Raw genomic sequence first — 26,304 nt, 5'->3', positions numbered from 1 at the left:
AAAACACCTCAAAAAAAAAAAAAAAAAAAAACAGCCTCCCTACACCCCCTTCCCCAGTGACTTACTAAAGTCAACTCGAAGTCAAAACCGTAGCAAATGTGCCTAGTTCAGATTTGAAGCCTCAAGGCAGATGAAATGGCCAGACATTTGCCTTTTAGGGTTGCCCTCAGAAGAGCTAACAAAAAGGGTGACAGCCTTTAAACAGCTGCCTGGGGAGGAGGACATCTGCCTCTGTTTTACCAGCTATTCAGTGCTCAGGCCTTGCCTTGAAAAGAGCATGTGGGGCTTGGCAGCAATAGTTCAGAGGCAGCCAGTTGTTATATGGCTTTTGTCTTAACGAAGCCACCCATTATTGTAGAGCCATAACTCGCAGGAAGCCAGCTGTCAGGGCTGTGGCGCAGGCCCCTCTGGCTGGGAGGCAAGGGGAGAGAAGAGTGTCTCTGGCCAAATTCCCTTTTAGACACCTGAGCCTGGTTGGCTTTGTAACCAGAGAGTTTTGTCTTTTCCTCACTCCCATCTTCCCTGAGGAGGTCTGGCACCGGTTTTGCTCTCTACCCTTGGAGAGACAGCAGGGACATCTTGAGATTTGGATTCCTTGGTTTGCAACTGCCTAAGTGCTGGGATGGGCTGGGCTGGGCTGGGCTCTGCGGCGGCTGACTGGCATTTGGCGCTCCGATTAAGCGCTTCTCTTTGAAATCTACGCCCTCTTTTTTTTTTTTTTTTTTAAACCAGGTATGATGATGTCAAACGTGATGCTGATGCTACAGTTACAGATACGGCCCCTGCTGGCGCAGCCTCTCTGATTCTCTTCCTCTCCACGTCCAGCGCTGGATTTTTTTTTTTTTTTCAGACAAGTGCATCTCCTAACCAGGTCACATTTCAGCAGCGACCCACTATCCGTCTGTCATCGGAGTCAGACCGCAGGAGGAAGGCTGAGGAAGACGAGGACATTTGCCTCGCCAGCTGCAGGGTGGGAAGAAGGACATTAAAATACTGCAGAAGTCAAGACTCCCCCACCCTCCAGGTCTAATTCAGACCACGATGTGCGCTCGGGGCTGCGGGCGGCTGGCGCTGCCGCTGCTGCTGCTCTCAGCAGCTGCCCTGGCCGAAGGCGACGCCAAAGGGCTCAAGGAGGGCGAGACCCCCGGCAATTTCATGGAGGACGAGCAATGGCTGTCGTCCATCTCGCAGTACAGCGGCAAGATCAAGCACTGGAACCGCTTCCGAGATGTGAGTCTGCAGGGCCGAGAGGGCCGAGGGTCCGCGCGGGGATTTAGGGAGGGAGCTTCGGAGCAGAGACCCTGGGGCCAGGAGTGAAGGCTGCCCATGGCAGCCACAGGCTCCCGCAATTATCCCAACCGGATAATTGCAGAGAGTAAACAGCGCGCACCCACCGGGCTCCTGAACCCCTTCCTCATATTCCCCTCAGCCCCGGAGCTGGCGGGCTTGGGACCCTCAGTCCCATACATACACGCCCCAAGCGAGGAGTTGCTCTGGCGGCGTGCGTTAGCGATAAGCTCTCCTCTGCAGGCTGCATGCGGAGAGGGGTGCGGGATGCGGAGGTTAGGGAGAGGAGGCAGGGAGGGAGGCACGGGGGCCCTGGCTTTGGCCGGGTCCCTGACCTACTCCTCTTTATTTTTTTTTTTTTTTGATGAGCCACCCCCAGGTGTCCCCAAGGTGGGTGGGGGCTGCAGGTTCCACATACGGGCCACTGCGGAAGGGGCAGGTCTGGGTGGGGCCAGCGGGGAAGGCAGCATCTTCCTGTGTTTGTCCTCTATTTCCATCTTGGGCTTTGGGGTGGGGGCGACAGAAAGGACCGGCCCACGGTTGGCGCTTTGAGTTGGGGTCAGGGGGGCGCTCTGAGCAATCCTCCTAAAGGCGAGATGGTGAAGGCGTGTCCGTCCGTCCGTAATGGGGGGCGGGTGACGGCAGTGAAAATACCCTAGGCCACCTCTGGGTGGCCGCCAGAGCCAGGTCTGGGGTTCCCATTGAGGGACGCGAGCACTAATGGAGGATAATTTTCTAGGACCAATCTTTCAGGGGGGAGAACGACCCAGAAGTTGAACCTCCAACCTGGAGGGAAGACTCCCTAGCCCACTGGACTTAAAAAGAGTAGCGAGCCCAGTAGCTGGGTCGGGGGACCCTTTGCATATCCCCGCTGGAACCCAGCTTAACCTTGCGCGGAACTTTGCCGTGTAGGGGTTGTGGAGGTGGCTGCGGAGGAGCGGGCAACGCTGCAGCACTTTGTTTACAAGCACCTGTAGATCAGAGGGGAAGCTGAAGGCTGCCTTGTTCCCAAAAGGGGAAGTAGGAGTGAGGAGGGGCGCGCAGAGGGCGTGGCTGGGACCCAGGGAAGGGTGGGGGCGGGATGTGAGGTGGAGGATGGGCCCGAATGCTCCAGAGAAGAGGAATGCTGGTGTCTGCCACCCGGTGCTCTCCAGCGCCCTAACTCCAGAAAGCCTCTTCTACGACCCCAGTTCTTGCTTCTCCAGTTCAGTTCCCCAGATTCCCACGTCAGACCCACCTAGTATAACACCGTGACCTTTCTCATCTTATATTGTATGCATCCAAAAGTTCCTTAGCAATGCGTTTAGAACAAACATGCTTCATGTGATAACCAGCCAAATGATGGGAACAGGCAGATACGCATCTTTTTGTTACCCTTAAACAAATGACTGTTTATCTCCAAAGTCAAACTGGTGGGTTGTAATTCATCAGAAGGACTCACTGGCTGCCTGGTCCTCAGGGCTGAGTGGCCTGGGCCCCAGCCTGCAGTTTGCCCCACCCATGGCTGGTCCAGCGACAGGAGCCTGGCAGTCCAGCAAGGCCTTTTCCGAGTCCCCTGCAGGCCCATTGAAGATTAACCGCAGTCTCCTGCCGCTGCCTAGGAAGCAGCCCGGTCACAGCAGTGAGAGGGTGGCAGCAGGCTGGCCCGTCCTGAATCCATGTGTCACTGGTCCAGACCTCCCTCTGACTCTCTGGCAGTTTGATTTTCCAAAATGGAACTGGTGAAGGTCAGAGGGGAAAGAAATGCTTAATCAGAGCAGTACAAGTTTAAAAACAAAAGATTCCTCCCCACCTTCCTTCTTCCACTGACTTCCAATAGTCAACTCTGTGGGTGAGGATAAGTGACTGACTCCGTGACCCTCTAGCACAGGGCTGCCCACCTGTCTCCCTGTACTGGTGCCAGTCACTTCCCCCTTCCTCCCATACTCATCTGAAGAGAGGCGCCAGAATGAAATTCTGCAGGATCTGCCTCCATAGGATTCATGGAAGACTTCAAGGCATGTAATGGTTTAGGTGGTCTCAGGCACTTTATAGGGTAGATTTCCTCTAACACCCCATTTAAGGTAGCCCTGGCTATAGGAGAACAGGGTTAGGGAGAGAAGGAGGACAAGGAAGGCTGGGCAGGAGGGCCTGGCTGAAGGGATTCTTTGGCCACCTCTGCAGAAATGCGGGAGGCTACTAGCTCAGAGCCGCTGCACTGCATAACTCTAGGGGTGCCATCATGTGAATGATGCCCCTGGAGTTGTGCAGTGCACAGACCATACACAGGGGCCATGCCAGGACTGCAGACCATTGTCATCCCTCCTCTGTTAGTAGAGGCCCACTTCCCACCCTAAGGACTGAAGGCCTTCTAGTTGGACACAGTAGCATTGGGCTTTATGTACCTTTCATCAGGCAGGCTTTCTTGAAACTGTGTTCCTTGGCTCCTCAAAAGAGAGGTAGGAGTTTCTCTTGAACCTCTAAGGCGTTGCCAGGTTGAGCCAGAATCTTGTTGATTATCAGTCACAAAATGGTGCAGGGCCCCCACTCTGCCTTGGTGCAAGGGAGGCACGCAAGCAGGGGGAGTGGAATATTCTTGGGGAAGATCAAGGAGTAAGTGTGGGTGGGGGCAGTGTCTCACTGAATGGCTGGACCGAACTGAGGGTGGGGAGATTGAGGGAATCACATTGAAGAGGTCAGGAGAACCAAGAAGAGGAGGAAAGCATGGCCAATGCTCCAGTGTGGACTTGGTCTGAGCTGGTCAGCCGGAAATTCAGCTTAGCATTCTTCCTCTGAGCAGTAGGATTATTGAGGGGGAGGGGGTAGGGGGTGTTGTGAAGGGTTTACCGACAGAGTAATCCTCCTCTCCAGTGGGCTTGGGGCTCTCACATGTGTCTGGATAGATCGCTTCTAATGCCTCGTGTCCTGCTTCCAGGGAGGAGGGAATTTCAAGTCAGAGGAGCTGGGATCTGGCTGTTCCCCACTCTGTGCAGGCCTGGGCTTTTCGGAGCCCTGCTCCCCAATGCTCCCATCTCTCGATTTAACTCCTTGCAGAAGTGGGTGGATTTTACTGCAGTCTTTGGAACAAAGCATCCAGGACCTCATAGAGATGGACAGTTGAGAGTTGACAGGCCATTACACAGCATTCTTCCAGGCAGGTTCCAAGAGCTGGCTGGACAGTGCTGACTCCTCTTTATCTTCTTGGCTCTTCTCGGCTTTGTACTCCACTTCGGTTACATTTTAATGATATTTAAGAGTGTCCAGCACAGTGTTGGGCACCCAGGAGGCACACATCACTGGTTGTAGGGGGTGTTTATATCTGCCAGTCCCTGCAGTCAGCACTTTATCCCTGTTCTCTCTTGTGCCTCCCGCACCCACAGCAACCTGTGAGATAGTTACCATTACTTTGTAGCCTACCCATTTTACGGTTGAAGAAAAGGAGGCACAGAGAAGCTGAGTAACGTATCCACTATCAAATAGCTAGCAAACGGCAGAGCTGGCATTTGAACCCAGGTCCTCTAACTCAACTTTGCTTTTCAAGAACTCTCGGCCTTGGAGAAGGAAATGGCAACCCACTCCAGTACTCTTGCCTAGAAAATTCCATGGATGGAGGAGCCTGGTGGGCTACAGTCCATGGGGTTGCAAAGAGTCAGACACGACTGAGTGACTTTTCACTTTCACTCTCACTTCCTAAATACAATGGTGGTTCTGATTATTGCACTTAAAACTGGGATATTGGACTATATTTTCAGTATTCTGTTAAAGTACTGTGTAGATAAAATGATATTAAAAAATATTGTTACCAAGTGTCATCATATAAAAAAAAAAAAAAAAAAAGAACTCTCGGCCTAAACTTTAGTGGAGATGGAAGAGAAGAGCCTACCCTGGCTCATGTCCTGTGGACTGAAGGATGCCTGGGCAGGAGCAGTGCCTCCTCGGAAGGAGGGCTAGGGCACTCAGTGTCTTCGTCAGCCTGCCACCAGCCTAGCCTAGCGACCCTCCAGAGGCAGCTCTCCACCCAGGAGAGGTGTGAGGCCTGGGGTCAGGTTCTGACTCTTCCACTGCCTGGCCACACGATGCCAGGTACATCACATAACCTCTCTGAACTTCACTTTCAGTCTGGGAGACTGTGAGCATGAAGACATCTTGTCTGAGGGCCAGAGGGCATCCATTTCAGGCAATAGAGAAAGAAACTTCAGCCCCATAGGAAAACCACCAGATGGATCAGTGTTTCTGGGGCTAGTTCACACCAACCTCCATCTCCATGAGAACAACACTGATGTATGTGCGCTAATTCACTTACTCCCTGCAGATCTTAGCACCTCCCTGGAGCCCAGGACTTCACCATGAACCTAGGGTCTGGCTCAGAGAAATACCACCTGCTAGCTACTTAGTGATTCTCATATATGAGAATTCTCATATATTCTCATATGTTTATGTGAACACCAAGTAGGCCAGTAGCAAGTTTCAGCCACAAAGAGGCTCCCCTTTCTCCACCCCACACAGCTGAACCAGAGCAAGTGTGGGATTGAGCTGCACAGGTGTTTGTGGATAAGTGTGGGTGTGTGAGAAGAACCCCAAACTGGGTCAGAATGGATTCCATCCTTGGGGTTTCAGAACAGGAGGCTGGGCCCCGCTCTGGTCTCCTCCTCCTCCACCCGAGTTTCGACTCCTCTCCCACTGTGGAGGGGCTGGCATCACCCAGAGCAGTGTAGCATGCTGAGGGACTCTCGAACACCCAGCAGGGCTCCAGGCCCTGAGCAGAGAGGGAGAGGAGAGGCCGAGAAGAACACTCTGCCTGGAGAGGCCATCTTAGTCTCCTCTTGACTTCCAGGCAGTCTGAAGAGGATGGCCAGCCCACACCAGCCCTCCATTCTCCAGAAGGTCAGAGTGTGGAGGAGTGGGAGAACTCTAGCCTACCCTGAGCCCCAGGGGCCCTGGGAGGGCTCTCAGCTTGTCTTCCTCCCTGGCAGAGCCACTTCGTTTTCCAGCCCTTGATTTTCCTCTGGGTTTAATGGGCAGCCCTTGTCATCCTGTGACTCTGGAAGATGGCACTAGAGCCCATCTACAGCCCCTCCACCGGCATGCATCTCTCACCCCCCCAAACCCCCACCCTTGCCACAAGCTGAGCAGCAAGACTTTGGGTTTAGGGAAAGGATTTTCTTTTTGCTCTTTAGGTAGCATTTATGACCAGATCAGCATTGAGTGTGTACAAACCAGAGATAAAGGAACCTGAGAAATGAAGCCTAATGGCATCCCAGGGCAAACATCAGTCTGGGAATGGCCATATCGCCACTGTGTAAGGTTCCCTTGCAGGTATCACGTGGGTCTTTATAGGGCTGTAGACAGGGAAAATGTGTCTGCTCTTGGTGGGCAGACCCAGGCCCAGCTTTAAGCTAGGGTGATGTGATTCTTGAAATGTCCCAGCCTCTGAACCCCTGAGGGCTCAGCCACTGTTCAGTTGTCGATATAGCACCTTCCTTGGGGCTCCTGCCACGTTTATTGGCCATAAACTCACTTGGCACATGTCGGTACTGCCTCACTGCATCCCTTACACTGTGGGCTTACATCTTAGGAGTCCTTCTGCTGGTGTGTATCACGTTCCTCCCAAAGCAAGTCCCTGAGGACAGGATTTGGAGAGAGACTGCTTTGTGACCTTGCACCCCATCCTCAGAGCATTGCATGGAGTGATCGTGCACATAGTAGGTGCTCAGTATAAATGTATACACCATGGAATGTGAGGGCCAGGGAGGATCTCAACTAATCTGTCCTCTGAGCCCCTCCCTCTTCCCTCCAGGTAGCAGCACCATGGGTTCAGGTGGGGCTTTGGGCTGAGCCATGCTGACTGTTTGGGGTGCTCTCTTCCCCTTTCTGGGCCCTGAATGGTTGGGATAGTCAAAGCTAGAAGCCCAGCACTGACTCCAGTGATTCATTTGTATGATAAGGGAATGAAAGACGCCAGGAAGGAAGATTGCCCCCAGGCCTCCCTGTCTTCTCCATGTTTATCGGCCTGGACCTGAGTGCAGCCAGCCTCCTTTCTCCTCAGTGAGAGGATGCATAGGGGACTCAGAATTTCCCCTCAGTGGGCCCAGAGAGCAGGTCACCCACCGTCAGATCTGTGTGTGGGTGAGCACAGGGCTACCTCAGGTGGAGACCAGGTTCCCCGAGACAGGGCATCCTGCCCCTCCGAGTCTCTTCCCCGACATCTGAGAACAGGTCAAAGCTGCACACAGCAGGAAGGACAGGCCAGGCCCAGCTTGTGTCTTACCCCTGCTTGGATGCAAGCTGCTGGCTCCTTCCCTGATCCTTGGCTCCTTTGCACAGGTTAGAGGACATGGAAGAGTCTAAACTTTTTCAGGCTCCTTTTCTGCTCTTCTCAAAGTTCTCAGTTTAGGAGAGTGGGGAAGCAGAACCACGGAGCCTTGGTAGGATTAAGCACTGAGCACTTGCAGGTAAAGAGAAGGACCAGACACAATGCCACGTGCTCTTTCATGACCCCATGCCTGTGCTTCCTCAGCTCCAGTGTCTGGGCCTCCTCAGAGAGTCTTGGATGGCAATCCTGCCCCCCACTCATATTCTAGAAAGGAAACAGAGTTCCTGAGGCAGCTCAGAACAGAACTCCAGGCCTGCTCTCCCTGTCTCTCTCTCCTGTTCTCTGTCTTCTGTGGACCTCTGGGACCACTGCCTGAACAGGAAATCCAAGGACTGGGGTCTGAGTTGGCCCTGGAGCAGTGGAGAGCTCAGGCCCCGTGGAGTCTGGGGGTGGGGTGGCGGCTGGTGCAGGCATACCTGAGGCCAGGTAGAGATCCTGGTATGCAGGGAGCGATAAGCACATTTTTGTCCTCCAAGGAAATTCCTCCGAGGGGAGAGGTGGGAGGCGGGGAGTCTGCCAGATGCCTGCCTCCGTCTGTTTGTCCAGGCCTCAGACAGCCTCCACTGCTCCCTCTGAGAGAGGGGCAAATATTTAATGACTGCCTCCCCCCCCCCCCCACCCCGAGTCTCCTCCGTGTGGAGGTTGCTGCCTCCTCAAGATGCTTTCTGCCTGGGCATGCGATGGGGGTGTCGGCCTCAGCTGAGAAGGAGCCAGGCAGCCCCCACTTCACCCCTGCTCGTTCCTTTCTGGGCCCCTCCCTCTGTGCTCCCTGGTGGTTTGCAGGGAGGCACAGCAGGAGCCCCCAGCCACAAGTTCCCCACTCCTGGGCCTTCTCAGGGGACTGGGTTCCATCAGAGGTTCCCTCACCTGAGGAATGAGGCAGAAATAGTGCCAGTTACAAGGCTTTTCAGAGGTTGAGAGAGGCCTGGCCCACTTCCATTTTTAGAGGTTCTCGATCTATTAAAAAATGAAGAAATGCCATAATAGGGTTACAGAAGTTGTGGTTTCTTTCAAGTCTCGTGATGTACCTCTTTCCGTCCCGTCAGCGCATCTTAGAGCCTCAGCTGGAGACAACGTCAGAAGTCTGCACTTGAGGCTCCTTGTGACTATGAGACCGGGAAGTACCTCTCATCCACCTTGTCCCCCAGACTCCCCGTATGTGCCGAAGAACCCAGCTTGAGTGCTCCTGTTTTGTGGGGTTTGAAAGTGTAGGGCTTTACCATTTGCTAAGTGCTCTCACAGTCACTGGGTCCCTCCGCAGCTCAGGGAGGAAGGCAAGAGTCATCCTCACTTTGTAGACCAAAGGCTCTCCAGCAAGGCTCTCCAGCCCACATCTTGTTGGCAGTCAGAGGCCAGGCCAAGTGGGTACCCAGATTCCATGCCAGGGTGGGTGTAGGGGGTGTCGGTCTCCCCAACACTCTGTACTGCAAAGAGGCAGGTGGAGATTCACCCAGGTGGTTTTCAGCCCTGGGGCGCTGCTCTTCTTCTGCTTGATTCACTGCCGTGTCTCATCCTCCCCACCAGATGGAGAGGTTGGGAGAGATTGGGTTAATTCAAGCTGTGAAGTGAGCGGGTGAATTCGGGTGCTAATTAAAATGACAGGAAGTAAACAGCGCTTGGAAACACCCAGCATGTGCCCCCCTAAGCCCAGCTAGGCCTGCGCACTCACCACTGTTTCTCCCCCAGTTTGGCACAGTGGGCCCCGTCTCCATGGCAACCGGGCTGAGCTGCCGAGATCAAAGCAGGAGATGGGTTAGCTCCAAACCAAGCCCAACCAGGGGTGTGTGAGGGGGTTCTGGAAAATGCCTGAAGAAGGGGGGCCCGCAGGTGTCTTCCTCCACCACTCTCAATCCCTCCATTCTGCTACAAGACTCCCAGCCTACGGGTTGGAACAGCAGGTGTGGAGGGAGAAGTCACTCATGGGCTGGGGTTAGGCCTCCCGGGTTCGGTTCTGAGACTTTTTTTTTCTAACATTTAAGGAACAATGAGAGTCCTGATTAGGGGCACAGAGTCTGGAATCCCAGTTCTTGGAGTTCCAATACTTTTCTGTTGTGCTATTTGATGTGTGATCCTGCATAAGTCACTTAAGCTCTCCAAGCCTCAATTTTACCACTTGAGAAATAGGATAATAGTAGTAATTTTCTCTTAAATTTTTATGAAGAGTAAAATGAGCCAATGAGTGTAAAATGTTTAGCACAATGCCTTCCACATGGTAATTTGTGAAAAACTATTAGTTATTCTTAGGGCATTTTTATTGTTTGTTAGGTGCTGGGCATAGAAAGGTGAACTTCATATGGTCTCTGCCCTCAAGAAACTGGCCATCTAAAGAGGTCAGAAGCTATAGCATTGCTTCATGTAGCCAGAGTAATAATAAACTACTAGGTATAGTCGCCCTGAAGGAAAACTAGATATGGGGCAAGGTTAGGGAAGATAAAGTTGAAAGCGAATAAGATAAAGTTTTGAAATACGAATGGAAGTTCTGGAGGCTGAATGCAAACACATTCCAGGGCGGGAAGAAGGCTCTGCCGAGGCCTGGCCAGACTGGAATATCTGGTGAAAGGACATGGGGACAGGAACAGACAGAGAAGATGGGCTTTCTCCTGTTGGTGACCGAGAACCTGTGAGGGTCTTTAAATATGATATTTGTCGTGTGTTTTATTTTCACCTTCATTACAAAACTAATACATGTTCATTGTAGAAATTTTGGAAACTTATGAAAAGGCAGAAATTCTCTATTCCTCTCCCCACAGGAAGTCACTGTTAATATTTTGATTTTAATCCTTTTAACCTAATCACCTTTAAATAGTTTTTTTCAAAATGAGAGAAAGTTGCATACTCAATAAAGGGTTTCAGGATAGGAGAAATATGATCAGAATTGTGTTCTAGAAAGATCCCTGTGCCTGCAGGGGTGTGGGAGTTGGGCGGGCCGAGGAGAGCCCAGAGGAGACCCTGTAGTAATTGAGGCCAGGGTTGCTATGGTGGGACCAGTGGGGGTGGGGAGGGGAGGGCAGACTGGAGAGAGAGCTGCGGGTGGAGTGGGCTTGGTGTCCTGAGATTTGAGAGAATAAATTAATGTGCACTTCAGCCACAGCATCCTCTTTGGGCTTCCCTGGTTGCTCAGACAGTGAAGAGTCTGCCTGCAATGCGGGAGGCCCGGGTTCAATCCCCGGGTCAGGAAGGTCCCCCGGAGAAGGAAATGGCAACCCACTCCAGTATTCTTGCCTGGAAAATCCCATGGACAGAAGAGCCTGACAGGCTGCAGTCCATGGGATTGCAAAGAGTCAGATAGGATTGAGCAACGAACACTTTCTTCACTTTCCAAAGGAAAAGGCTTCAGGCTGGAGGTCAGGAGACCCGGGTTGGTGAGTTGGCCTGAGGATCTGCTTTGTGTGAAGTTTCATCAGAAGGAAGTGAATGACTGCTCTTTTTCCCCCCTGAGGCCCCCTGTGAGAGCAGATAAGAGCATTAGACACAAGAGGCAGAGCTGGAAGGACCTGATACCTGAGGGCTGTTGCCATGGGCTCACTCAGCTGCCGGCTGACCCCAGGGGAGCCCAGGGCTGCCTGCCCTGTGGGCTTGGGTGGCGCCAGCAATGGAGGACTGAAAAAGTTCCTCAGGTGGTTCCGATGTTCAGCTGTTGCTGAGAGACACCCCAAGAGGGCAAGTGACTTGCCGAGGATGCACAGCGAACCGAGTTTAGAGCAAACCCAGGATCCAAAGCCACCCATTCTCCTTGTCCCCCCAAGAGCAAAGCTTTCCTGTATAGGGTTAGGGTCATAGGGTCAAGCCCAGATGGGAAGTCTCGGCCCAGCTCTTCATCTGTCTTGGGACCCTTGACCTGTTGCCCTGCTTCTCCGAGCCTCCATTTTCTCTTTTTTTCTTTTTTTTCTGGAGCTGATCCTATCCATCCTGCTCTATTCACAGGAATTTGAGAATAAAAGGAAGACAGACATAAAAATACATAGAGAGGACTTAATTTAAAAGCACCATGACATATAAGCTGCTTATACATCCCAACCTTTCCCCATGTGCCTGCCCTGTGCTGAGCACCATTGGGTGCAGGGGTGGTCATGGCTGGTTCTACTACCAGATGAAATAGATGGGCTTCCCCTTTGCCCAGAGCTTTGGGTCTCAGCCTATGACCCATCTGCCCTCCAGCCTGGCCCTGGCCCCAGAGTACTGGAGGTGGGCGCTTCCAAATCCCCACTTCTCAGGAGAGGACAGAGTTGGTCGGCAGCAGAGCCGGGATAGAAACAGGCCTGTTTCCTGAGAAGTCTCTGGTGCCCTTATCAGACCATGTCTCATAATTGCTAGTGAGCCCACTTCAGTGCCATAAATAGACACCACTGCTTTGAAAAGCATTATTCACACTTGCCAACAGATGCCTCCTTTGTACCTTATAGGTGGACCAGCCCACACCTGACCTTAGGTGCTCCTAAGTGTGCCCCTGGCCTCTGCCTCCGGAGCAGCCATTCCCATGTCACCCACTGGACTTCCTCATCGCCCTCTCACTGAGGCCCCTTGGGGGTGACCCTGCTCACACCCCTGTGGTCTCTGCTCTCCCAGTGGTGGCCGCTCTCTTCTCCACTTACCGGGGCCCCTAATGTAGCCTCTCCCTGCTCATTTCCTGCCCCTCCACCATTTTTTCCATCTGAATTCTCTGGTCTCTTCTGCTATAACAGCTTTTATTTGTTGAGTCTTCTGTGAACACCAGGCACTTTTCAGACCCTAATCTCCTTTTATCTCTGAGTGGTCCCAGGAGATAGATGCTAAGCTCCAACAGGTCAAGGTGCTTGCCCAGGGTGTGCTGGTGGGGAAACATGTGACTCCAGGGCCCTCTCTCCTCATCATTCTTTCTGGCTAGCTGCTCCCGTTTTCCTGGGAGTAAGGGCCCTGGGATCCAGAACCACTTAGGCCTCCCCCTACCTCATCCACAGCAGTGGAGACAAGGAGCGCAGCTAGAACCCAGGACAACACTTATATACAAAAGGGGCTCAAACTTTGTATCCTGAGTGAGAGGAAGGAGTCCTACCTTTGCTCGGGTTGGGGTGGGTGGGGATGGCTCCCCACCAGGGCTCTCACGCAGCAACTGGACAGGGAAAGTCCCTTTCTTAGAACTCTGTCTTCCGCCAGCCTGGATCCACTTCCACTTGGATTGAAAATCCACTTCCCCCTGGATTTCTAATCAGAAATTCTTGGTATTGACCTTTGAGAACCTACTTGGTTCTGAGTCCCAAAGGCTTCTGCTCACAGCCTGGTTAGAGGTTAAAGCAGCAGGGTAGGGCCAGAGTGAGAGAGGAGTGAGCGGGCATCAAGGCCCTCGGCTACAACCCTCCCTGGTCCAGTTCAGGTGTGGGTGGGTTCTGTGGCACTCTCTGCTCTCGTTGGTTGAGAGCAGGTAACGCATACTGGCTACTTCCCCTGTCCTCTTTATAACCTCATGCCCATTCCCCTCCCAAAGAATGCCGGGTCAGTGAGAAGACCCCAGTTCAGTGGAAGCCAGTCTCTACCTTTACCCCAACTTATGACTCTAGCCTCGACCACTTGGTCACGCTCAGCCTCATTTCCCATCCATGGTGGAGTAGACACCGGGGGACGGACCCCTCACCCTGATGAGTTCCTGGAGAAGAAGGGCTGGGTCTGGGCTGGCTTCCTTTGGTCCTGGCAAACAGGGAATTATGCTGTAGTTCCCTAATAGCTGCCCTGCTGTCGCCGTAGAAGCTGACCTAGGGGCAGGGCACAAGAGGACTCCAGCCGCCCTGAGGAATCAGGTGGCTGCCTGATCCAGGAGCCTGGGCTGGTCCATCTAGTGCCCAGGGGGCCGCCCAACTAGGTTCCCTGGAAGCCCCTCCTGTGGCCTTCCTCCTGCTGCTCCTGAATCCAAGGCTGGGACACTTGGCTGCTTGGACACAAATGTGGGTTATTACTTCATTTTCAGATAAAAGATCATCTAGCATTGGGTGAACTTTATTGAAGCATCCTTTTTACCTATGAACACCCAGCACACAGTTGCCTTGGGTCCCTAATGGTGTGTTGTATCCAGCAGAGAGTTCTACGCTGGGAACTGGGAGACCTGGACTTTGAGATGGTGATACCTGGATCAGGTCCTCTCTTGTCTCTGGGCTTCCTGGCTTCTCCTGCACACAGCGGGGGCTGGGACGGATGACCTCAGAGGGGCTTTTCAGGATTTTCTGGGTCAGGATTTGCAGCTGGATGGTGGAACTGAGAAAGCCATCAGGAGGGGCCACGACCCCCTTTTCTCTCAGTGTACCATTTGAGTTCTGCAGGAAAATGAAATGTTGATTGAAAAGCAGTCCCCATGTGGCCCAGAGGAGAGGCTCTTTCTGCCTCACTTGCATGGTGGACAGGTGTCAGTTGAGGCGACTGCCCAGGAAAGGACCCTGGCAGAAGGAGAGAAGGTGTTTCTGAAACAGCCAGGACAGTGGCATGAGAATCCCTTCCCAGGCAGTATGGGCCCCTCAGACATCTGTCCTGGTGGTGGGGCCAGGGCTGGGCCTTTGGGACCATCTTTAGGGCCTGGAGTGGAAGGATGGGACCTCGTTCTCAATGCCCTGAGCCTCACCTCTATTGCTCCTAAGGCCAGCCCTGAGTGTGCCCAGGGCTTAAGCTCTCTATTGTAAAGACATAGGAATACCATCTCCCGATTGGAGGTCATAGAGATCAGAGGACTGTAGCAGTCAAAGACTATTGCCCAGCATCCACAGTCATGTGATGAAGGCCTGGGGAGCCCTGACACCTTGTGGTCTGAGGACAGACCGCACACTAAAATCACTATCTCTCCCTCTCTCCTCTTGGTCCATTTCCCATGGCCTGCTGCTGCTGCCCGATCCCTAGGAGGTGGAGGTGAGTTCTGCCTGGGGCCCCCTGCATATGTACCTGTAACTCTACACCCCACTGTTCTCCCTTGCACCCTCACCCCAATTTCCCCTTCCCTGCAGCATTCAGTGTGGGATGGGGGGTCAGAAATAAGGAACTTAGGGATGAGGGCAGAAGGGATTCTGGACATGGGTTTAGGGGGTAAAGGTCTGGGGGAGGCAGCTGGCAGGGCTTGGGTAGACAGGGTCACCTGGGAAGCCACCAAGATGGTGGCAGCTGGCATAGGGAAGCAGTGGCCCAGGCCTTTGCTCTGTTGGCCCTGGAGTTGAACTTTGGCTCTAAGATGTAAATCTTAGCCCTTTCCTTCCCCTTCACCCACTCTGTCCTTCCCTAGGATGACTACATCAAGAGCTGGGAGGACAATCAGCAAGGAGATGAAGGTAACATGCCCCTCATGTGGGGGAAGGTGACTGACACCCATGAGGATTTGTGACCAGAGGGCAAGTCCTGATTGTGGCCTTGGAGGTTCCTTGGGGAGCCAGGCCCAGATCGAGATGGAACTTCCAAGTTGAGGAGCTGTGGTTATCAAGGGCTGCTGGAGAGGGGGGCTTCCCAGCTCAGAAGTGGGGTTGTAGGCTCCCGGGCTCTCTGACACTGAATCCCAGATGACCTGTGTCCTAACTCTTTGTCCTTGCAGCCCTGGATACCACCAAGGACCCCTGCCAGAAGGTGAAGTGCAGCCGTCATAAAGTGTGCATCGCCCAGGGCTATCAGCGGGCCATGTGCATCAGCCGCAAGAAGCTGGAGCATAGGTGAGGGCCTTGGGGAGGCGGAAGGCCTGGAGGGGGTTTGCATAAAGAGCAAGGGCTTAACTGATCCTCTCCTAGGTAACAATTATCTTTTGCTGCAGCTCAAACTACCCCAAAGCTTAGTGGCTTAAAGGGACAAATGTGTGTTACCGCACACAGTTTCTGAGGGTCAGGAGCCAGATGTGGTTCTAGTGGGTGGTTCTGACTCAGGGACTGTCAGGAGGTTCCAGTCAAGATGTGCGCTGAGGCTCCCTCTTCTGAAGGCTGGACTCAGGTTGGAGGATCCACTTCCAAGCTCACTCACTTGGCTGTTGGCCCTTGTCAAGTGGACCTCACAGAGAAGGGAAGGAATGAGGAGCATTTGAGGCTTTAGCTCCAGTCCAAGGACAAGACTCTGCCTAACTCTAAGACTCTTGGAGAAGGTTTCATTCCCCTCCCCTTTCTCCTTAATCATATAATCAGAAACCAGGGACATGGGGGTGCAATCTTAGATGCCTTTAGGGGCCTGGCAGGTAATGTAAATGGATGAAGAGAGAGCTTGCATTGGTGACAGACCAGTCTGGTGAGGCCAGGCCTTATGGGAATGTGGGACCAGGACTCTCATATCTTCCATTTTACCTAGGCCAGAAATTCTGGATTTTTTATGTGAACTCTTTCATTTTGCAAATGTTGGTAAATAACCCAACTGAAAACAAAAATCCTTGGTGTGCAATAAAATTTGGGTCTACAGACCACAAGTGGCCCTCGGGTCATCAGTTTGCAACTTCTGATTTGACCTGACCCCTTACGTGAGTACAATTCCCATTTACATCTTACAGTTGAACCTGGAGTTGAACCTGAGGGCCCTGCTGGAAAGGGGAAGCTGGGAGTGTCTATACTCTGCCTGGGTAGTTCCATTTTTATGAGCGAGAGGAGGGTCTGACTGGGGGTGATCGGAGGGAGGGCGGGGGCAGGGAAGCAGCTCCAAATGCTGTAGATCACCAAGAGCAGCTTCTTGTTGGAACCGGTCTCCTGAACCCTCCCTTCCCCTGTCTGTCTCTTATTTTGCTTTCATTCCTGTACCCTCCTATCCCACTCCTCCTGTAGGATCAAGCAGCCTGCCGTGAAACTCCATGGAAACAAAGACACCGTTTGTAAGCCCTGTCACATGGCCCACCTTGCCTCTGTCTGCGGCTCTGATGGCCACACTTACAGCTCAGTGGTGAGGAGCCGTGGTCTCAGGTGGGGTGGAGGTGGGGTGCGCTTGGGGCCACAGGGAGCAGAGAGAACAACTCAGCCAGGCCTTCTGGCTCCCAGTAATGATGTGGGGCTAGGTGCACTTGTCAGCACATCATTGTGGCCGGTCACAGTACCAGCCCCAAGCCCAGGGGCCTGAGATAGATCCTGTGCCTGACCTTGGGCAGGTGCAGGTGAGGGGTGGGACCTGGGGGAGGCTGGTAACTACAAGTCAGAGTAGGTGAGGGAAGAGCTTCATGAAAACATGGAGGGCAATGGAAGAAAGGAATTCTGTCACCCAGGTGTTGGGGGTTGACATCTTTCCATGGTTGGGTATCCACATGGACAGGATGGTTCACCAGCAAGCACCATGCATTCTGGTACAAGAGGAAGGAATCCTTCATGAGATGATGGTGTGGGAGGGAATGGTGGTTGGGGGAATGAAGGCCAACTTTATAGGATTTTTGTGAGGGTTAAATGAGATCATATTTGTGAAAGCATAAACTTTGAAGTACCATAGAAATACAGGTGCTAATTGTGAATGCTTCTACTGGCAGTGAGGACTTTTTTCGTGTTTGGAAGGCATGGACTATTAGCTGGAGTTGGGTTCTAGGCTTAGGATCCCATTTGGGGTGTGATGCACTTTTAAGAGTCATCTGCTGTGGGTGATGATTGATGGGGAGGGGATGAGGTCACCAGGGAGAAGAGGAAGGAGAGAGAGAATAAGCCAGAGGGCAGAAGTTGCCTGGAGGAGGCAGAGGGTTACAGAGGAGGCAGGCAGAGCCCGTGGGGGTGGGGAGGAGTGCACTGAGTCACACCACCTGAGGGCAAAGTGAGGTGTGGGCAGGAGGCCGCAGCATGAGGGTCCCTGCTCTACCCAGGGCAGGGGGTGGAAGTCATCAGGAGGTCTGGATTCCAGCTCTGCCCTGTGACCTTGGCTGAGTCACTGGGCCTCTCTGAGAGTCTGTGTTCTCTGCTGAGAACAAGAAACACAATTTCTCCCTTGTGGAGCTGAGGGGGTACCAGATGAAGTCATGTTATAAGATGCTACCAGGACCTGATTTTCATGAGCGGGTCATCCCATGGGAAGAAACCAGACACGACCAGAGAAAAATGCTTTAAAAGCAAGGAATAGATGAACCTCTTGGAAGCTCTAAAGGCCAGGGAATTAGCAGATGTTCAGTAGGTAGTAGCTGTTTGTTATCAAGAGAGCCCATAGAGGAGACTGTGGGAAGGCCATGAGGGAGGGGCCCATAGCTGGTTACCAAGGGACTGTGGGGAGGGGGAGGAGAGGCCAAGAAGGCAAGGAGGGGTGGGTGCATGAGAGTGAGGGCATGCGGGTACCCTGGGAAGGACAAAGGTGCAGAGAAGGCAGACTGGTGCAGAGTGCAGATCCCAGGAGCATTTCATTTCCCGATTTCCTGGGCCTGCTTCCTCTGACCAGTGTGCACCCGTGGCCTGCAGAGGGAGTGGGAGGGCCTTTCTGGGCTATTCGCGGGTCTGTCCCTCTCATCTCCAAGGGGGAAGGCAAATGTGGCTGCCATGGTAGGCTGGAGGGTGCCCCCAGCAGTGCCCCCGTCACCCAGCCCACTTTCTTGTCCGCAGTGTAAGCTGGAGCAGCAGGCGTGCCTGAGCAGCAAGCAGCTGATGGTGAGATGCGAGGGCCCCTGCCCCTGCCCCACAGAACAGTCCGCCACCTCTACCTCCGACAGCAAACCAGGTAACAAGTGCTAGGCCACGGCTTGGGGTGAGGGGTGACTCACTGCCAGGGACCCTGGGGTCCTCCTACAGGGCTCTGGGAGGGCAAGGGAGATTTGCAACAGGAGGGAAGAAGTAGCCAAAACCAGGAACAGGCCTGAGGGACCTGTGGAGCTGGAGGGTCTGGTTTGCATGGAGCAGGAGGGCTTGGCCTCATCACAGGGAGCCTGTGCTGTGTGCTTTTGGTCCTAGGGAGTGAGAGGGAGGGGAAGATGGGAGATGGGGAGAGAGAGCCTCTGATTTCTAGCTCTCCTTCCCCCTGGCGCTCCTAACCACTGCCCGGCCTCTAGGCCTGTAAGATGCCACCCCCCAGCTGAGACCAGGCTTGCTGCTTCACCCCACCCTCACCCTCTGCTCCTTTCTCCCTGTCCTGCCAACTGCAGAGGCGTGCACCGGTCAGGACCTGGCCGACCTGGGGGATCGGCTGCGGGACTGGTTCCAGCTCCTTCATGAGAACTCCAAGCAGAACGGATCAGCCAGCAGTGGAACCAGCCCGGCCAGTGGTATGGGATCTGCCTGCTGTGCCGGGGAGGAGGGTGGGAAGATGGGTAGACGGGTGTGCACTGGGGCCTCCTGGATCCACTGGGGAAGCACCCACATTTTGCCCCCTCCTGCCAGACACTGAGCGCCTAAAAGAGCCTAAACTTCAGAACAAGGGGAGGTAGGCTTCGACCAGACTGGAGGGATTTGAATTAGCTAACAGGAAGGACTTCTTAAAATGGGTGGAGAGAAACTAAACCCTGAATGAGCAGCCAAGGGAAGGGAAGGAATTACTTTCCCTGCAGGACTTTCCAAACAGGATTTTGACTGGTGTGGGGGGTCATGTAAAGAGGCCAAGGGGTGGGCCTTCAGCCATTCTTGAGTTTCTCACCCCCGTGGTTGGATTGATTCTGAGCTGTCCTGACCCTGAATAGAGGGCTGGGGCTGACTGAGAGTTGAAGGGATGGATAGACAGATGGATGGAGTGATTTACCTCGAGCAGGTCTGAACTGTGGCCTTCTCCCCAGGGCTGGACAAGAGCCTGGGGGCCAGCTGCAAGGACTCCATTGGCTGGATGTTCTCCAAGCTGGACACCAGTGCCGACCTCTTCCTGGACCAGACCGAGCTGGCTGCCATCAATCTGGACAAGTACGAAGTCTGCATCCGCCCCTTCTTCAACTCCTGCGACACCTACAAGGATGGCCGGGTTTCCACCGCGGAGTGGTGCTTCTGCTTCTGGAGGGAGAGTGAGTGGGGCCCCCTCCCCAGACCCCCTGCCTGCCATGCGGGCTCTGCCCCTCACTCCAGGCCCTCTCTGGGAGTCAGGGTGGCTCCCTCTCGGCCACCACCCACCACCCAGAACCTTGCCAGCTCCCCAGCTTCCTGCACTCTTCAACAGCTCATCTCTTGGAGCCCAGGGAAACCAGCACGTGGACCCTCTTCCTCAGCAGGCCCCGGGTGGATCTTATGGGTCCTGAAGCTTATGCACTTTCGGAGGCCTACTTTGAGGAAGAGTATTAAAAACTACAAATGCAAAATTTCTAGGGCCCCTCAGAGGGCTTGGGAGAGGCTAAGGGGTCCTGAAGCTGAAGCTTCGTTGGCTTCTTAATGATTCCACTTTTGAACCCATCTCATAGTATACGCCCCAAATATGGGTGTGCATGTGATCATTAGCCTTAGAGATGTGGTGTCATTTGCCAGCTTTTTATATCCTGAACCAAAGTGGGACATGTACCAAGAGACCACCTGGGTCAAGGGGTAACCATCATCAGTGGGGAAATTGAGGTTCCAAGGGATCAGCTGACCAGCTGGAGGTGGGGCAGCCCCTGCTCTGCCTCTGGTGTTTGGCCTGGTCCCCTCTGTGGTCTTGTGGTGGGAGTGTTACTGCATCTGTGGCCTGAGGCTGGGGCTTCCGCTATGGCTCCACGTTAGCTGGTTTGGGACCCTGGGCAACTGAATGGGGAGATAACAATACCTCAGAGACTGCTGTGAAGATGAAGTGAGAAAAATCTGGGTGCAGAGCAGATCACAGATCCCCCTGCCAGTGTCTCCTGTTTTGATCAGTCTCATTGCCCCTGACTGTCCAGCCTTCCACTCTCTCCACACAGCTCCAGCAGCACTCATTACTTCCCAGGCCTTTGGAGCTCATGCTCTCTGTTCTAGCAGCCGTCTAGCTGGGAGCTGATCTCATTTTACAGCCAGTCAGGCCTCATGCTGGGAAGGGCTAGGGGACTTCTCAAGGTTACAGACAAGTTAGATTTGGCTGCTAGTTATTTTCAGGCCTCCATTGAATGTTCCCTCCAGCCTTATGTTGCCCTGGAGGCCTCTCACCCTGGGGAATCTGTGCATTCACCCCACCTCCTCTTCTGAATCCTGTTTATTTATCCCATGAGTCCCCAATACCCTCGGGGGGCCCTGGGGAGCCTCAACCCATCCCACAGCCATGGAATAGCCTCTCTCAACTGGAACCTGGGTGTTCTCCCCTGGCAGAGCCCCTCTGTCATTTCAGGGGACCTTAGAGGGATCAGTGCATCCCACAGCGGCAGCGCTGTCTTTTCATCTTGCAGAGCCCCCTGCCTGGTTTCTAAGCCTCAGGTAGGGGCTCAGTGAGTGCCGTCATCACCACGGGACGGCCCCCATCAGAGGCGGCTTCTCTCTCCACAGAGCCTCCCTGCCTGGCAGAGCTGGAGCGCATCCAGATCCAGGAGGCTGCCAAGAAGAAGCCAGGTGAGGAGGCAGGTGCCCCAGGGTACCTCTGAGGCCCAGAGGCTCTAGCCTGTGGGTGTCATGGAAGGTGCTGAGTTCAGAGGAGGTCCTGGCTTAGGAAGACGGGAGAGGGAAATTCCCCTCCTGTTTATCCTCATGGTGAGGCAAGGTCTCCCAACCAGCCCCTCAGGGTGTTTTAAGCACTAATTTTGTGCCCATTCCTGCCGGGGTTGTAGGTAGAAATACGGAAAGTTCCTCGAACCCTCCTTTCAGTTCAGTTCAGTCAGTCGGTTCAGTTCAGTCGCTCAGTCATGTCCAACTCTTTGCAACCCCATGGACTGCAGGGTGTGTGCAAAGCTCGAGGGAGGACCCTCCCCCACAGCAGATGCTCATGTTCTCAGCACATACTTGAATGCCAACTCTGGAGAGACAGCAGCGAACCCAGCGCAGATCAGAACTGCTGGGCAAGACGGATGTGGTGCCTGGACTCATAAAGCACACAGGCTACTTGGGGAAACACACCCCACAAATTGACACATCAGAAAGAGCGCCCATTTACGGCTCCTGTTCATGTGGTGTTGAGGGAGAGCACAGTGGACGGAAGTCAGCCGGGGGTCAGCAAAGGCCTCCCTGGGGTGCTGGTGTTCAAGAGGAGACCTGAGGGGATGAGAGTGAGCCAGCCAGGAGCAAAGTCGAGGGCAGGGAAACGTTCTTGGGAAACAGGAAGCTCATGCTCTTGGCTGAGCCTGGTGGTTCAGCGGACAAAGGTCCAAGAGGCAGGTCCCTTGGGGCCTCACAGCTCCTGAGTGCAGCTTGGCATTTACCTGAGCAGTGACACCAGCGTCCATGAAACCACACACCAGAACCTCCCCACGAGGCCATACTGACCGAGAGCCCAGTGGCCTTTGGGCGTGGGTGCTGGTACCTCTTCTGTCAGGAAGCCAGGCTCTGCCTCCTGGGAGCCATCTTCTCTGGTCTGTGTTCCTGAAACATGTGCACTGGGCGCCTGTCCTTTTACCTACATCACCCCCACAACGTGGGCAGTCTTTCTAGCCCTGGGGCCCCAGAGTGGGGATCTCAGCAGTCCACTGAGTGAACTGAGGAGCAATCTGAAGGAAAGTGTGGCCCTTAGGGCAGGTCAGAATCAGAGGGCTGGGAGGAAAAAGCTGGACTTTCGCAGGCCCAGGTGCAGCCTGGGATCCAGAGCATCCGGCACAGTGAGGTCAGATTGGCCATCCTACAGGACTGGGAGACCGTGGAGGCAGATGGGACCCGTAGCAGGGGCTGAGCAGGTGGCTTAGAAAGGGAGGCTCTTTTGGTTGGTTTGTTTCTGGTCAGTTGAACTGGAAGAAAACCTGGCATCCAGCCCTGGATGTCCGAGCTTGTTAAGTGGTTGGTACCTGGTCTGACTGGGCTCTGGTGGGGCCCGGTCATCTGTGAGTCTGAGGTTCCGGAGCCCACACCCTGAGGCCCCTGCTCTGATCCTACGGGGCCTGCCCCACGCAGGAATCTTCATCCCGAGCTGTGACGAGGATGGTTACTACCGGAAGATGCAGTGTGACCAGAGCAGCGGAGACTGCTGGTGTGTGGACCAGCTGGGCCTGGAGCTGACTGGTACCCGCACACATGGGAGCCCTGACTGCGGTAAGCTGGGGGTTGGCAGCTGGGGTCCCCGCTTGTTGGGGTGGGCTTCCCTGCTGGCAGGGTCCTAACCTGCCCCTTGGCTGGTTCCCCTCACAGACGACATCGTGGGCTTCTCAGGGGACTTCGGGAGCGGTGTCGGCTGGGAGGATGAGGAGGAGAAGGAGACAGAGGAAGCAGGCGAGGAGACAGAGGAGGAGGAGGGCGAGGCGGGCGAGGCGGACGATGGCGGCTACATCTGGTAGACGGCCCGCGGGGAGCCAGGGCAGGCCAGGGTGCTGATGGCCGGGGGGACACGGCAGCAGAGACCTGGACAGAAGCAGGCAGATTACAAATGGATCCAGAAAATACAGTCTAAAGGACCCTGACTCCAATGGGGAGGACTGGACGTGTGAATGTGCATGGCACTTGTGTGGGTGTATGGCCAGGATGTATGACTGTGTGTGCGTGTGTGTGTGTGTGTGTGTGTGTGTGTGTGTGTGTGGCATGCACTGACAGATGTGTCCTTGGTCCACACCGCTACTGGCAGAGGGTCACCCAAAGGCCGCTAAGGACCCTGTAGTTGTTTTCTTCCATTTGTTAGTTTTGAAATACGCACATTCACACATACACACACCCTGCAAGGTGAAAATTGATTCAAAACAGATTCTGTGCCCTTTGCCAGCCCCCCAGCCCCATCCAAGCCACCCTGTCACCCTGGGGTTCCTGGTCCTGGCTTTCTGTCCTTGCCTCAACTAGCCCTGCATCTCCTGCCCGTGCCCATCCCCCCTCCCTTCTGGAGTCAGGCCCTGGCCTGGTGGGATGAGTCCTCGCTGCAGAGGGGAGGGAGGGCAGGGAGCTGTCTGCTGGCCAGTTTGGCTCTGACATTCCCCCTCCTCAGACTCAAATGAGGTGAGTCGGGCACCCACCTTAGGGAGCCCTTTCCCTCTGCTGGACTCTCCTCCTAACCCAGGTCAGGCTGAGAAGAACCTGGGGGCAGAAGCTGAGAGGTGGGGGAGGAGAAGGCCTTGCCAGGCTGCTGGGATGGTGAGGGGGGCCCATGTGCGGGAGGGGAGGGGCCAGCGGGAGCTAGCTGCCTTTGCAGATCCAGGCAGAGCCCTTAGGAGTAGAGACGGGCCGCCTGGAATGCCCTTTGCTGCAGCTCTCACATGGGGGCCTGGTCTGTGCTGTTCTGTGGAGGCAGTGGGTGGTAGTTATGCAGCTGGGCTCCCCTTGTCCCTGTCGGGGGGGCACACCCTCCCCATCTCCCTGGTTGGGGTCCCCACTCCAGGAACCTGAAGATCAGGCAGCAGATAAAGGGCCTGGGTCTTGCCAATGGGTGTGCCACCTCCTCCCTGACCCATAAATGCTCCCCTCCCATCCAGACCGACAAAAGGCATCGTCCCTGACACCCTGTGACGGAGGGGACAGCTGCAGCCTTCTGCCCTCAGAGACCACAACATTTCCCCGTCTCTCCTCCGAGAGAGGCACCCCTGGGCCATTTCCAGCCCCAGTCCTCTCAGCTCCTCGGCTTTTCCCCCCTCCCCTCTGAGGGATCCTAGGGCTGCTGTAGTGTTTAGGGCTCTGAGGTGTTTAGGGTTGTGAAAAGTCAGAGGGGACGGGTCTGGGGTAGCCAAAATCTGAGGCCCTGTCTCAGTGCTTCCCCAAATCTTCTTACCAGGTGGGCGCCAGGGTGGATGAGCAGGTACCCCATGTTTTTTTTTTTTTTCCCTACTCTGTCCAGTTCTCCCTGTTGATGCAAATTTCCTAACACTTTGGTGAAGAATTTCTTTGCTAGGTTTGGGCCTCTTGATGCCCTTTGGTGTATGGTGAGTGCTGTGTGTGTGTGAGTGTGTGTGTTTGTGTGTGTATGTGAGTGTGTGTGAGTGTGTGCGTGAGCCAAGGGGCCATCCTGGGCCTGGTGTATGAGGAGGAGCACCCTGTGTGCTGGCTGGTGGCAGGTGTGGGGTCCACGTGGTGAGGTTCCCTGGGCAAGCCTCCCAGCCTGGCTCCCTGGCTTCTTTAGTTCCACCCTGGGATTCACATCTTCCAGGTCCTCCCTTGAGGGGAAATAACGAAACTCCAGTTAGCCCCATGAACCGCTTCTCATTCTCCAGCACAGTTCTGGTCGTTAAGGTGTCCCGCACTGCTCCAGATCCCCCTTGCCCGTCTCCCACTCCCCCCTTCCCAGCCTCCCAGCCCACCCTCTGGTCCCCTGCTCGGTTCAGGGAAATACCGGTCCACGTCAGCGCAGCCCCTCTCAGAGCTACTTGAAACTTCATGCTCTCACTAGGATTGGAGTCTGTCTCTTTCCTCCCTCTGCCCTGGCTCAGACTTCTGGAACCATCTCCTGGGCGCAGCTGTTGAGGATGCTGGGGCAGCCTGGGGTGGGTGAGGGGCGCCCCTCTCCTCTCACAGTGGCCCTCCCCTCCTGGGGGCACGCATCCTCTCCGTGTCTCTGGGTCATCCGGCTGTGCACGTTTTTATGACCTTGTAAATATGTTGTAGAAAGAAAGCAAAAGACGCTGAACTAGACCCTGGTGGGACTCAGAGGTCCAGCCTTGCCCTGTCTGAAGCCCCTATGCTGCTTCACCCCACTTTCTGGGACCGAGGCCTCTGCAAAGTTAGAACCAAGCAGCTTGAGCCCAGTGGGCTGAAGGCCTCAGGCGACTTCCTGTCAGACGAGGTGCAGGTTTCCTTGTGAGAAAGGTTGCAGGGGTGTCCTTCCTCACTTCTTGGATGTGTGCCCTTGACCAAGCTGTCTGCCACCCGGCCTCTTTTGCATCCCTCTCTCCATGTCCTCTCTCTGTCCTGTCCCCCCTCCCCTGGCTTAGGCAGGCAGTGGAATTTGAGCTGTGTTGAAAAGAGCTTGACCAGATTTTCAAAGAAATTTCTGGCCTGGCTCTGGAGCTGCCCTTAGGCACCCCAGTCTCCTTTCCCCTGGGCGCTGGGAGAGACAGTCACGTCTAAATGGGACAGGTTGGAGTCAGAACAAACAAATGTGCCTTGAGAGACCACTCAGAGAGGGTTCAGGGTGATGGGGAAGGAGGTGTGGGAGCTCAGGAAGGAGCAGGAGGGAAGCACAGCCAATGAGAGGGTGAGGGGGCGTGACTGCACCCCATTATCCCCCGGGGGCTGTGACCACATGTGGCCACTGGTCACACTTCCATCCTCATGCCACCCCACCTGGGCAGGCCACCACTCACCTCTCATGAGCTCCATGTGCTTTCAGCTTCACCAGAGTGGGTGGGGGTCCATGGGGATCAACCTGGGGACCCTCCATTTCACCAAAGCCTCACCCTCAGCCCTTGGGGAGAATGAATGGCTAATCCACTGACCCCCGGCGTCATCATGAGGCTGTGGACTCGCAGGGGTCAAAGGGAAGAGACACTGGAGGTGCAAAAGGAGACTGGAGACATCCAAGGAAGTCCCAAGCAGAGCAAATTGCTTTATAGCCTGAAGCCTACTTAAACCGTGTTATGTGCAATAACTGAGCTTAGAGTTAAGAATTGTGTTCAAGTGCTTGGATTTCCGTCTGTATATTTAAGTGCTGAAACTGTATCTCTCAGTAATTTTAGATGTCTTAAAAAAAAAATCGAAAAACAAAGTGTTAGACCGTGTCTGTGCATTGATGGGCACTCAAGCGTCCCGTGGGTCACCCACCCTCTCCCTCTCCCCTGTGGCCCCTCCCCCACCTCGACTTGGGGACCCTGCCTCGTGTTGTCTGTATCTGCCTATTAA

At 54.5% G+C, this 26,304-nt stretch overlaps 1 protein-coding gene across 1 annotated transcript; it reads left to right on the top strand.

Moving 5' to 3' along the window:
- The first annotated feature begins 640 nt into the window (after positions 1-640).
- Positions 641-26,304, top strand: SPOCK2 (SPARC (osteonectin), cwcv and kazal like domains proteoglycan 2). The gene is made up of 11 exons (XM_065922546.1): positions 641-1,230; positions 14,495-14,503; positions 14,871-14,916; positions 15,174-15,288; positions 16,372-16,486; positions 18,106-18,220; positions 18,642-18,761; positions 19,266-19,484; positions 20,902-20,964; positions 22,450-22,587; positions 22,684-26,304. The coding sequence occupies exons 1-11, from the start codon at positions 1,042-1,044 to the stop codon at positions 22,827-22,829; spliced, it is 1,275 nt and encodes a 424-aa protein (XP_065778618.1). The 5' UTR covers positions 641-1,041; the 3' UTR covers positions 22,830-26,304.

This window comes from Muntiacus reevesi, chromosome 2 (genome assembly GCF_963930625.1).
Source record: "Muntiacus reevesi chromosome 2, mMunRee1.1, whole genome shotgun sequence".
Classification (NCBI taxonomy): domain Eukaryota; kingdom Metazoa; phylum Chordata; class Mammalia; order Artiodactyla; family Cervidae; genus Muntiacus; species Muntiacus reevesi.
The sequence above is the reverse complement of the archived record's forward strand: the minus strand, read 5'-3'. Positions and strand labels throughout refer to the sequence as shown.